This window comes from Neodiprion fabricii, chromosome 2 (genome assembly GCF_021155785.1).
Source record: "Neodiprion fabricii isolate iyNeoFabr1 chromosome 2, iyNeoFabr1.1, whole genome shotgun sequence".
NCBI classification, from domain to species: Eukaryota; Metazoa; Arthropoda; class Insecta; order Hymenoptera; family Diprionidae; genus Neodiprion; species Neodiprion fabricii.
Genome location: NC_060240.1, coordinates 2,121,479 through 2,132,356, shown reverse-complemented (window position 1 = coordinate 2,132,356; position 10,878 = coordinate 2,121,479). Strand labels below are relative to the sequence as shown.

The following is a 10,878-nucleotide window of genomic DNA, read 5'->3' as shown; positions in this document are numbered from 1 at the left end:
AAACACACTTCTTTAGGTTTCTGTACAATCATAGTTTAACAAATAGTTTATATATATTTAACTTTTGTCAAATTTATAATCCGGTAACTAGCTGCCCGTAAGAGATTAAAAAATTTGAATTCTAATCAGACTTTGAGACCAAATATGTAATTGATATCAGTTAGTCAATATGATGTACAAAAAAAAACACGATTTGCACAATTCACTAATTCAATGTTGCGATATATCATACTAACAATAAATTCTGCCGAAATTCTGTATTCCAACCACATGTATTGACTTTATACTTCATTTTTGGTTTACACCACTATAAATAAATTTCATACGATACGTGAATTTATTTGTACAGGCCTTAAAATTATTTTTATACACTCTTTGTATACCCTTGTATACCCATGTATAGTGAATATAAGTTTCGATTAAAGGTGCCAATTACAATAACCAATATTAGTTATCGTTATAATTCTAATGAAAATATATTTTTTACCTCATATCAAGACAAATTCATTTAAATATATATTATTGTTAGTCAGGATGGACCTATCGGATTAAAAGAAAAATGATGACTGACACAATTCGCTCACTTAGTCTAGTGCAGTATCTCTGAAATCAAATTGAGTGTGAGTGACAAAGTTTGATCGTTAAACCGATATGAAAATAATTAATGTTTACAAATGACTACCACCTAGTTGATTATAATTGAATTTATTAAAGTACGGCATTAGCAATTATATATTCATATAAGTTTGGAATATCAGTTTTTTTGACATGCACTGAAATTGTGATGTATATAAAAATGTGGTCAACTCACAAATTGGAGAAAATGACAACTGTAGCTACAAAATGGTAAATATTTATATCTAAATTCAGATTATAACCTACTTACATGATGATCTACTCCAGAATGTATACTGATCACTTTTGATGCAGTGTCTTGGTAACGTAGCACCTACTTGTCATTTTTTCACTTTTCACTGTAGCAGAATCTACAAGATAATTGTAAGCATAGCAGTGCAAATATCCTAGCTTGAAACCTGTAGTTTTTAATCCAGCATCTGATTTGTAAGTTATATTAGAAATATTGCTGATTTGATTGGATCTTGAATAACAAAGCGATAATCTCAGACGTTACCTCGCCATCGATACAAGACACAATCCAATCCTTCGAAGCTGACTAGATAAGATGCAAGTTACATCTTAATTCCTGCATACTACTGTATACATACCTATATGTATGTGTATATATATCTATATATATGGTATGTATGAATGTGCATATCTAGATATATATGTTATGGTTGAGATTAATCAAGTGTATGTTTGAATTGCAAATCGTTCAAATGTTGTGAAAGTAGCCAGAATAGTTATCTGCCTCCAAGTCCGAAGTGTTGTGAGAAAGATCACCAGTGTTGCACGGGATCGTGGGAATGTTAGAACCTTGGATTGAGAATCCATGGTAATCTTCACGTAGAGAACAAACTGGTTTTAGAGGCGATGGTAAATTAGTGCCCGATGCTTGCGATTCGTCTAGCAAACTATCAGAGGCGTCTCTGTCTTGTAGATACGATTCTTCTGCTGTAAGATCGCATTGTGTATCCAAGCTAATTAGGCTGGTATCGTCATCCCCTTTACTTCCATGCAAACCACCATCTGAGTCAAAGGCTGGGAAATCAAAAGTTGGAGATGGTGTTATGCAATCCTCGATCGAAGGTCCGTTGTAATCACCAACGTGAGATGTCAGTGTTTCATTTGTTTCGTCGTTCAGGGTCTGAGGGTAAATCTGTGGATGAATACTGCGATAAAGTAATGTTGTGAGGATTAAAATATATTCGCAAATAGAAAGTAAGTTCACAGAAATTTTCAGCATTTCATATTACAGATATAACTTGATATTAAATTTGGAACAAATGATTTTACATCAATATTTTGTACTTGTGGTATAATTGGTGGTGGTAGCTGGTAGCTCTCTGCATCAACGCAGTCAAGATTAGTCGGTATCCTTTGACTCGGCGTGATAATAAGGGGAGTGCGAGTTATCGCAGCGTCAACTTCCGCCTCAACTTTTTCTGGGAATTGTATCATTTTTTTCTTAAGCTCATCGGATTCTGCTATGATTTCCAAATTCTTCGCTTTCAGTTCATCCAGCAGTGTTATGTGTTCGCACATCAGGTGTATACTCTAAATTAAAAAAATCTGTGAGCTATGAGAGTGTTGGAATTATTGTTCAACGATGTATTCATCATTACCTCGCACATAGTGAGAGCAGATTCCCATGTGCTCGCTGGAACGCGTGCTCCTGACATATATGCATCGAAATCTTTCTGAGGCATGTTTAATGACTCGGCAGTAAGATTTTCTATGAAGGATACTGCGCAACACTGGAACAAAATTGGGAATAAAATTTCTTGAAGGCATGGATTTCAGCAAATTTTATATTCATTGCTTTGAGTTGTGCGGTTCTTCGTAGCCCAGAGTAGAACTAATACCAAATTTGTGAAGTAGTAACCTCCTTCACCAGTCATTAATCTGCTAGCATTACAGAATCGGGTGATGAAATTTATGTTGCTTTTCAATCTTGCAGGATTAGCTTTCAGCACAATGAATATAAGCGCCGGTAAAAATTCATCGGCTGAAGCTGGACCCCCAACAGATTGTTGCAGTAGTACAAATATATTTCTACAACAATGAACAACACAGGCAAGCTTCTCTTGCGGTGCTTTTACAGAGTCCATATTTAATAAATCTGAAACAATTGTTACTATGTTACATTTATGTGAAATTAATCAGACCGATTGAGCTTTGAAGTTTGATCGTTTTACCTGTTATTGAGGTGTAAACAAGCTCTCTCACGTCAGAGCTAGTTTCGTGGATTCGACACTCCAGATTCTTTCCGCTCACCCAATTCAACTGCCGTATTCTAAAATTTCCTGATTGATTAGAAAAATTCTCGAGCTTGATTCATAAATCAAATTAATCTTGACCAGATTTGATTGGTTTAGAAAGATGTTACTGACTGAGCATATTTTTCACCTTATCTGTTTCCATCCATTCTCTGAATTGGAAAACTGAGATGTTACCTGTTTTGAATAGCAAGGTCCTTGTCCTCATCTGTAGTTGATGGCGGGCAGAAAAGTATCCTATAGAGTAAGGTCATAGTGTATCTTTCGATGTAGTCTAGTAGTCGTTCTTTTGTTTCTGGAGAAACATCTAAAAATTAATAATAATAGAGATTACTGCAGTTCTGTGAATATCCTACGCATGAATAACCAAGAGTGCAATATTACCTGCATAATTGGGACTGTTTTCCATTCGCTTGGCAAATACTTGATAGAAGTTCTGAGTTAGTTCAGATAGCTCCTCAACGCTCTTAATATCCTTCATTTGTAAGATGTTGTTCACGAAGGAATGAATACACTTTCGTACATCTTTCTCAGCCGGAGTCTTAGCGATCTGTACCAGAAGGTCACGGGTCTCCGATTTCACTTTGTCAAGTTCAGGATTATCCTTAACCAGCTCCTGCCATATCTCGCTAAAACCTTGAGCTTAAATAAGGAATATTTCCATCATGACGTTTCACATCTTATCAAAATGAATGACAGGAAAGAATGGAAACACCAAAACTTTACCAGCTGTCTAGAAGTATATTATTATGGTTGTTATTATATAAATATGGTTCTGCTTTAGTTGAAAGATCGATGAAATGTAATTAAGAATGACGTATTATAGAATGAAAATAAAATGTGAGACATTAAAATAAGGACATACTTTTCGTTGCGGTCTTGCGAAAGACTGACAGCTTTAATAGTTTAGTTTTCTTTTCTTGCTGTCGCTTCTTTTCTTCGAATTTGTAAAAACCGTGCACGGTAGTCTTAGAGCTTGAATCACTGAAAAAATGTAAATATATAACGCAGTTCGAACAATTATTCGTTACCAGTAATATTGACCTAATCAATAAAGGGCTTATCAATAGAAAGTAGTGTCGGTAGTTATATCTGGAATGATTCATTTGATTGATAGCATGTTACAATGTGTCAGTGAATTGTTGCACTGGTATAATAAATACCTTTCGTGAATGCGGGCGTGTTCTCTTTGAGCCCGTTGCTTTTGCAAATGTTCTCTGTGACATTTGCTACAGTAGCCTTGCCATTCTTCGTTTCCAAAATATCCACAACCATTTTTGCACTTTAAATCGGCCTCGTCAATGCGGAGAGTCGGCGTCTTGATCGAGTACATGTCAATAATTGGAGAGTAAAACTCCAACTGGGTGCAGTAAGTTTTCAAATTTGGTTACTTAACGCATTTGCGTAATAAGCGAAATGCAAACAAATTAACCCCTACCTACGAGGAGAACATAACCTCTTCCCACGAGCTGTCAAAAATCGACTGTCCGTCAGAAGCACGTCAGAAGAGTCTAACTACGGCAGAGATAAGTTGAGAAATGACCAACGCCCCCAAAAACCTGGTTTACGAAATTAAACTGAACTACGTCTCTGCGTGGTGCAGTGTGAATAGAATAGTAGCGCGACATTATCTGAAGCGTGCGTCGCGGTCGGTAACAGGATATCGATTTCGGCACGCTGCAGATAATGTCGTGCTGCTACTTTATTTACATTGCTCCGAGCAAGGCCGTAGTTTGGTTTAATTTTCTCAAACGTCTTTTGGAGGCGCTGGTCGTCTCGCAACTCATCTTTGATTCTTCTTCTGCTTCCTTGTGAAACTCATGTGAAGTGAGTCAATATTCATGAATGGTGTACAAAGTTGACCACCCTCTCTGTGTAAAATGCAGTTGAAGTTCTGTGTCAATTCCAAGCACTGAACTATACCAACAAGAAGTCAATACTTGAAACGCCATCTGCAATAAGAGCGACATTCGCGTTTCCATAGCAACCGCGTCATACGAAATTTCGAGCGAAGGCTTGACGTTTCAATGAACGTTGTGGTCAGTGTATAAGGAATCCCTAATTAATTAATTACAATGCAAATGGCAAGAAATGATCAACATACAGCATCCAAGGGTTGTCACTAAGCCCCCGATTAGTAACTTTGCCATGTCCGATAACGGAATGGCACATGGCTTGCCCATGCAGAGGTGCAATTCCGCAGAAGACCGCGTACGGAATTCAAACCCGTCAAGATTCTGCGAAACTAACGGAGGACTGGATTCCAAAAAAGGCGAATACCTGAAAGAAGCAGAGACCCATCCCAATCAGATTAATGCTATGATTGAAAACATTGGATACGACTTAAAAAAGCTGCAAACTACTAGCGATTTTAATCAGAATGTCATCGAGCCAAATTCTTGCTCCTTCGATCAGCTTTGCTCGATGATCAATGATCTGGAAAAAAATTTATCTGGAAATGAAGCACAACTGAATATCGATTCAAATACCACTGGAAGTTTTGTCAACAACGAAGGGGGCCACTTTTATGGAAACGATCAAGACTATTCCATCAATCAGGCAAGTATCGATTGCTCGAGAAAGTATCTTGTATTTCTAGAATTTAGAGCGCTTAAACACTGCTGCTAGCTTTTACACGTTTTGATCACAATTTCTTCCCCAATTAGCTTCAACCGGAGAAAGATTACTCCAATCAACCATGCGGGTCTTCTCTGTCAACTTACGAGGACATCATGTCCCTATTAGGGATTTTGAACCACGAAGGTAAAATATGCGACTCTGACAGTGATGGTATAAGGTATGACGGGAATACTGCAATTCTTTAGCTGTTGAATTTTTACATTTCCTTCTAGGATACCTTGAAGATGTTCCAAACAATCGAGCTTACGCGCATCCAAAGAATATTGAAGCAACACTGAATAGTCGATCTATTCCATGCTGTAACAATCAAGGGTAAGATTGGTCATCAAAAATTTGTATGAATTTGTGTTTTTAGCATATGCATTGTATAGTATTTCATATGGAGGCAGTGCTATTTGCAAGTGCAAAGATTTTCGCACCGAGGTGTGATTTGTGTGAATCCCGTTGGTAACGTTTTATGTTTCTTGCAGAATTCATCCCGCACAAACCCATATACCTGAAACGATAAAGGACGATTTAGCGACTCTTAGGTTGCAATTGGAAGAACGGGATGAGACTTTAAAGATTTTAAAAAATGAATTAAAATCACAAAGGCATTCTGCTTGCGAGAAGCTAGAATTGCAAAAAAAGCAGCATTGCACTGAGCTGCAGACTCAGAAGACAAAATATCAGACGACGATAAAGAGGCATCAGAAATTTATCGAGCAAATAATATCAGATAAGAAAAATTTGACTGAGAAATGCAACTCCTTGACTGAGCATATCAAAGAAATGGAAGTGAAATATCATCGGGAGTTAAAAGTTGTGGCTGATAGACACGCGGTGGAACTCCGACGAGCTAGAGAACTTTGTGCCGCTTCTGAAAAGATCAGACGCGAACGTTGGCTAGAAGCAAAAACTTCTAAAATAAAGGTGCTAATCAGATGTACGCTTGTGGAACACCTAACTTTTATCTCACAATCAATATATAAACATGTGTTGGTAAAAAAATGTTAGTATCGAATCTCTGGTCAAATTGTTCCATTTTACTTGTTCAGGAAATGACTGTGAAGGGGCTAGAGCCAGAACTGCGAAGTATGGTAGAGCAGCATCAGCAGGAGCTTCAAGAAATACGCAGTGCTCACATCAAAGAGCTTCAGGATACCGAGCTGCGGACAATTCGCCGCTCAAATCAACAGCTGGAGCAGTTGCGTCTTGAGCTAACTGCGAGCCATGAAAAGTTATTGAGTAGCGAAAAAGATATTCTCAGAACAAGGTACAATGTATGTTCAGACATCACGCAGCTTACTTAGATACCAATAAAAGATTCCGTCTGATAACATTCACAGGTATCAGGAGAAACTAGAACAGCAAGAGAATTTATTTCAAGAACAGCGGCGCAAACTGCTGGACGATCTTGAACGTGAAAAAAATCTGCTAGCTCAAGAACATAAACGACTCAATGCTGAGAGAGATGCTGCGATAAGTCAAGCACGTTCACAATTCAATGTACGTTCAGGTCGTACTGAAACTAATAATGACTTATACCAAGCAACGATGCATGAAAATAATAACGGGAACCCAATCGTTTACAGGAAAAAATCAATACTTTAATACGACAGCATCAGATCGAGAAAAAAGCTGTTCAAGAATCACTTAGGGTCGAACAAGAGACATGGATGGAAAACTGCAGGAGACAGCACAATATGAAATTAGAAAAAATGGAAACACGGCTGAGAGATGAGTGCAATCGAGAGCGTGACAGACAAATAGAACTGGCTATTGAAAGGCTCGAGAAGGAAACTCTTGACATGAAAACTAGTCTTCAGCAAAGTTCGGAAAACCGGCTCAGGTACTAAATGTGCCCATTCATACACGTTGATTGTTACCCACTTTAAATAACTTTTAAAATTGTTCAAGATGTATGAGAGAAAAATATGAGGCAGAGCTACAAGACTTGAATAACAGCAAAGAATTGCTGACAAGTAAAGTGACCTCCGTGCAGGAACGCCTCACAGAGACTACGACGCAGCTTCAAATAACTGAGGGAAAACTTCAGCAGTGTATGATCCAGCTAAGTAATTCTAAACAGGTATAAGGTGTAATGTTATTGTCGAAATCAGTTGTGGAATATGATAAGCACTCAATACAAACAATTCTTATTCGTTCTCAACAAGAGCGTAGATCAATTGACGATTGAGAGAGACGATGCAAAGAAGATTGTTAGGAAGGAAATTGAGATGGAAAAACGAGAACTGGAGAATAAAATAGCCTCTCTTCACCGCGAACTTACTGAAAATAATTCTAATAGAGATGTTCAAATGGCTCAACTTTATAGCAGGTAAGGAATAGTTAATTCTATCAACTTTATCCGATATTCATTGATGTTCATTGTTGTAGGGTCAAGTTAATAGTAACGCAAAAGGATCTGGCAATAGGGAAATTCGCCAAAGAGATTGATGAAGCAAAGAAGAGATGCGATCATCTGGAAAAATTATTAGATCAACAGAGGAAGGATTACGTACTTCAGTCTTTATAGATATTAAGTGTAAATAAATATGTTTTAATTTTAACCCTCGCACATTACTGCGCTACAGGTTTAAGTTGTTTTAAATGTAAGTTTTTTCGTAACAAGCATTTCTCAGTCTAGGCAAACACCCAATCTTACGCGATATTTTGAATTAACTGCATTTGAAACACGCCTATTTAACACAGACATTGCAGGAAATATATCTTCGTTGTTTATAACTGTATTATCTGTAATATAAGTTTATACTTCGACAATTTCTTATTTTTTAAATGCGTTTACAATAAGCTACATACTACACAATAGTTTCAAGAGTCGAACTGAGAAATTGTGGAGAAAAATGCAGATGTAGGCTTCAATTTTTAGTACCAGCCCATATTTATTTAACGCTCTTCATCACTGAAAACAATGACACAGTAAGAATTTGTACGCTTTAGAGAAAAAAAATTCTGTTACGGTTTTCATAAAATAGATATATATATATGTGTGTGTATATATATATGCGTGGATCTTGTTTAATGTATGTTTGTGTGATAAATTATTTTGTGAAAATAATAAAAAAATTGTAATTTCCATCAGATAATCCATCTCACGTTGAACCCATTTATGATCAACGAGATGTTCCGAAAGGTGACAAACTCTAGAAGGAAATAATCGGAAAATAGTCTAATCAAAGTGGACCTATCGTTTCTTACAGATCCGTAATTATGTCTTCAGCACGTTGGTAGTCACGAAATGTTTCCGCTTTTTAAAATCACACTCTCTTAACAACTTGTACAACATCTTCATCACATAAGATATGATCTTTTCCAACTTTTTGAGGCTGGTGCTTTACCGATGAGCCCCAAACAAGCGCGCTGAAATATTAAATATATTATGGTTAATTGTCTTCGACTTAGAGAAAATGCGGAGATTAGAAAAAGACAACCAATGAAACTGACTATTTGAACTCTTTAGCAATGGAACGATGCAGTTTGTTGCAAAAATCCTCGACTGATCTTCGCTCGATGTTCAATACAACTGGCGAGTTGTAATCAGGAAGCTGGCCTTTTGGTTTTGTATAACTGTAAATATTACAATAATAACACAGTCATTTTTAAAATTCACTTATAGGACTATAACAAATTTGCTACACATACGTACATTCTCACAAGTTGCAAGTACTCCCACATTTTTTCAAGTAAATCATCAAAATTCCATTTATGGTGGGCAGAGATTGGTACACAGTGTGGTATTTTGTAAATAACGTCCAACTCCTCGATACTAATTTGATCTGTGGGGGGGAAAAACAGTATAATGATCATAGTTGAATAACAATGTAACAACAGTGATCAAATTCTCAGCTTTTCTCGACAACTCGACATTTATGATAGTTAATTACCTATTTTGTTGAGAAGGTAAATGCAGGGTACATAGACGCGATTACCCTCAATAACATCAATAAGATCATCCGAAGTAGCGTCGTAGCGGAGAGTTATGTCCGCATTGTGAATCCTGTACTCTGAGAGGATAGATTTTACGGTGTCTAAATCGAGTTCGGATTGTACACACTGTTGAACACAAGAGTTTTTTTTTTGTTAAATTTAAACAAATTCAACAGCTACCACGCTGCACATAAATCCAAGAAAAATTAGCTAACTGAAACCAATTCACAATTCTCACCATGGTTTGTAGATTGATTCCACCCTTATCTTTTTTTCTAAAAGTAATATTTGGAGGTTGCTTATTCAGCCGCAGACCGAATCCCTCGAGTTCATGTTCAATGAGCTTCTTGTGACCAAGGGGCTTGAGGACATCTAATACAATAAATATAAGGCTGCATGTACGTGCAACTGCGATAACCTGTCTTCCTCGACCCTTGCCATCTTTAGCACCTTCGATAATACCAGGAAGATCTAGAAGCTGGAATGTAAAATTCATGATATATTTATCGTTTTGTTTGGTTCGTATTACCAGATAGGATAATTTTAAGAATTCCGGACTATCCATCAATTGCAAACCTGAATTTTAGCTCCTTTGTACTTGATGCAACCAGGGACGGTGGTGAGGGTAGTGAATTCATATGCAGCTACCTCGGAATAAACACCGGCAAGAGTGCTGAGTAAAGTTGATTTGCCAACGGATGGAAATCCTGTTGTAACGCAAGACGGGATGTTAACGAATGCAGTTAATCAGAGTGCTTTCAATATTTACCGACAAACCCAATTCTAGCGTCACCGGTTTTGGCTACTTCGAAACCCTGTTCTCCGCCTCCACCGCCTCCCTTGGGGGTGATCAGTTCTCTTCTAAGTTTGGCTAGCTTTGCCTTAAGAAGACCCAAGTGGCCGGACGTCGCCTTGTTTTTTTGGGTCCGAGCCATCTGAGAATCGAGGTTTCATGTTATTAGAGGACGTCGAGTGATTTGAATGGGTATGCGGACACCGAAGCTGTTCATAAATTAACGCATTTATAGGTTACCTCGGCCTCGATCGAGGCGATCTTTTCCAATATAGTGCTCATCTTGTATTGGTTTTAAGGGTAGTTTCCTGGCTTCAATTGTACTCTCAAGGCACTCTGCAACCTCTTCCGAAATACATTACGCGGCGAACGTTGCCACCGTTCTTTATTCAACACGTGTACTGGTACATGCCTTTAACCGCGAACGGAACGAGATAGACGTTGCTGCAAAAAGGTTAACAGATGAAAAAAAATAGAAATATTCAACTCCTGATCATAGACTAAGAATTACTTGGATTTACTCAAGTCCGTCATCTTCATTGTAGATTGTAGCCATCGGGCTACACCATAGACTTACAAGATAATACAGACAGACTATGCGATCTGTGCAGCTAG

General features: G+C 37.6%; 3 protein-coding genes across 5 annotated transcripts; 1 reads left to right on the top strand and 2 right to left on the bottom strand.

The window, feature by feature from the left end:
- Window position 1: 1 nt before the first annotated feature.
- Window positions 2-4,453, bottom strand: LOC124176073 (rab5 GDP/GTP exchange factor). Of its 3 annotated transcripts, XM_046556895.1 has the most exons (10): window positions 4,339-4,453; window positions 4,064-4,260; window positions 3,766-3,884; window positions 3,285-3,542; window positions 3,078-3,207; window positions 2,820-2,917; window positions 2,487-2,743; window positions 2,247-2,378; window positions 1,918-2,178; window positions 2-1,780 (listed from the first exon to the last, which is right to left on the bottom strand). In XM_046556895.1, the coding sequence occupies exons 2-10, from the start codon at window positions 4,231-4,233 to the stop codon at window positions 1,337-1,339; spliced, it is 1,869 nt and encodes a 622-aa protein (XP_046412851.1). In that variant the 5' UTR covers window positions 4,234-4,260; window positions 4,339-4,453; the 3' UTR covers window positions 2-1,336. The 3 variants fall into 3 exon arrangements, with proteins under 3 accessions (XP_046412851.1, XP_046412850.1, XP_046412853.1); XM_046556894.1 differs by having other exon boundaries at window positions 4,064-4,395; XM_046556897.1 differs by having other exon boundaries at window positions 1,933-2,178; window positions 4,064-4,394.
- Window positions 4,454-4,535: 82 nt separating this feature from the next.
- LOC124176070 (centrosomal protein of 131 kDa) lies at window positions 4,536-8,476 on the top strand. The gene is made up of 10 exons (XM_046556892.1): window positions 4,536-5,459; window positions 5,567-5,663; window positions 5,753-5,852; window positions 6,011-6,452; window positions 6,578-6,795; window positions 6,869-7,028; window positions 7,115-7,371; window positions 7,440-7,611; window positions 7,697-7,860; window positions 7,920-8,476. Exons 1-10 carry the CDS (start codon window positions 4,992-4,994, stop codon window positions 8,056-8,058), a joined length of 2,217 nt encoding a protein of 738 aa, XP_046412848.1. The 5' UTR covers window positions 4,536-4,991; the 3' UTR covers window positions 8,059-8,476.
- LOC124176085 (GTP-binding protein 128up) lies at window positions 8,062-10,733 on the bottom strand. The gene is made up of 8 exons (XM_046556925.1): window positions 10,504-10,733; window positions 10,240-10,405; window positions 10,047-10,177; window positions 9,709-9,948; window positions 9,428-9,596; window positions 9,190-9,319; window positions 8,988-9,110; window positions 8,062-8,903 (listed from the first exon to the last, which is right to left on the bottom strand). Exons 1-8 carry the CDS (start codon window positions 10,543-10,545, stop codon window positions 8,801-8,803), a joined length of 1,104 nt encoding a protein of 367 aa, XP_046412881.1. The 5' UTR covers window positions 10,546-10,733; the 3' UTR covers window positions 8,062-8,800.
- Between the last annotated feature and the right edge of the window lie 145 nt (window positions 10,734-10,878).

Excerpts from the sequence above, each read along its gene's own strand:
- LOC124176073 (XM_046556895.1), bottom strand. The coding sequence starts at position 4,233 with ATGTACTCGATCAAGACGCCGACTCTCCGCATTGACGAGGCCGATTTA. Across the intron at positions 3,885-4,063 it reads CACGCCCGCATTCACGAAAG|TGATTCAAGCTCTAAGACTA; the intron begins GTATTTATTATA and ends ACATTTTTTCAG. Across the intron at positions 3,543-3,765 it reads TCGCAAGACCGCAACGAAAA|CTCAAGGTTTTAGCGAGATA; the intron begins GTATGTCCTTAT and ends TCCTTATTTAAG.
- LOC124176070 (XM_046556892.1), top strand. The coding sequence starts at position 4,992 with ATGATCAACATACAGCATCCAAGGGTTGTCACTAAGCCCCCGATTAGT. Across the intron at positions 5,460-5,566 it reads AAGACTATTCCATCAATCAG|CTTCAACCGGAGAAAGATTA; the intron begins GCAAGTATCGAT and ends TTCCCCAATTAG. Across the intron at positions 5,853-6,010 it reads CCATGCTGTAACAATCAAGG|AATTCATCCCGCACAAACCC; the intron begins GTAAGATTGGTC and ends TGTTTCTTGCAG.
- LOC124176085 (XM_046556925.1), bottom strand. The coding sequence starts at position 10,545 with ATGAGCACTATATTGGAAAAGATCGCCTCGATCGAGGCCGAG. Across the intron at positions 10,406-10,503 it reads TCGCCTCGATCGAGGCCGAG|ATGGCTCGGACCCAAAAAAA; the intron begins GTAACCTATAAA and ends CTCGATTCTCAG. Across the intron at positions 9,111-9,189 it reads TACTTGCAACTTGTGAGAAT|TTATACAAAACCAAAAGGCC; the intron begins GTACGTATGTGT and ends TAATATTTACAG.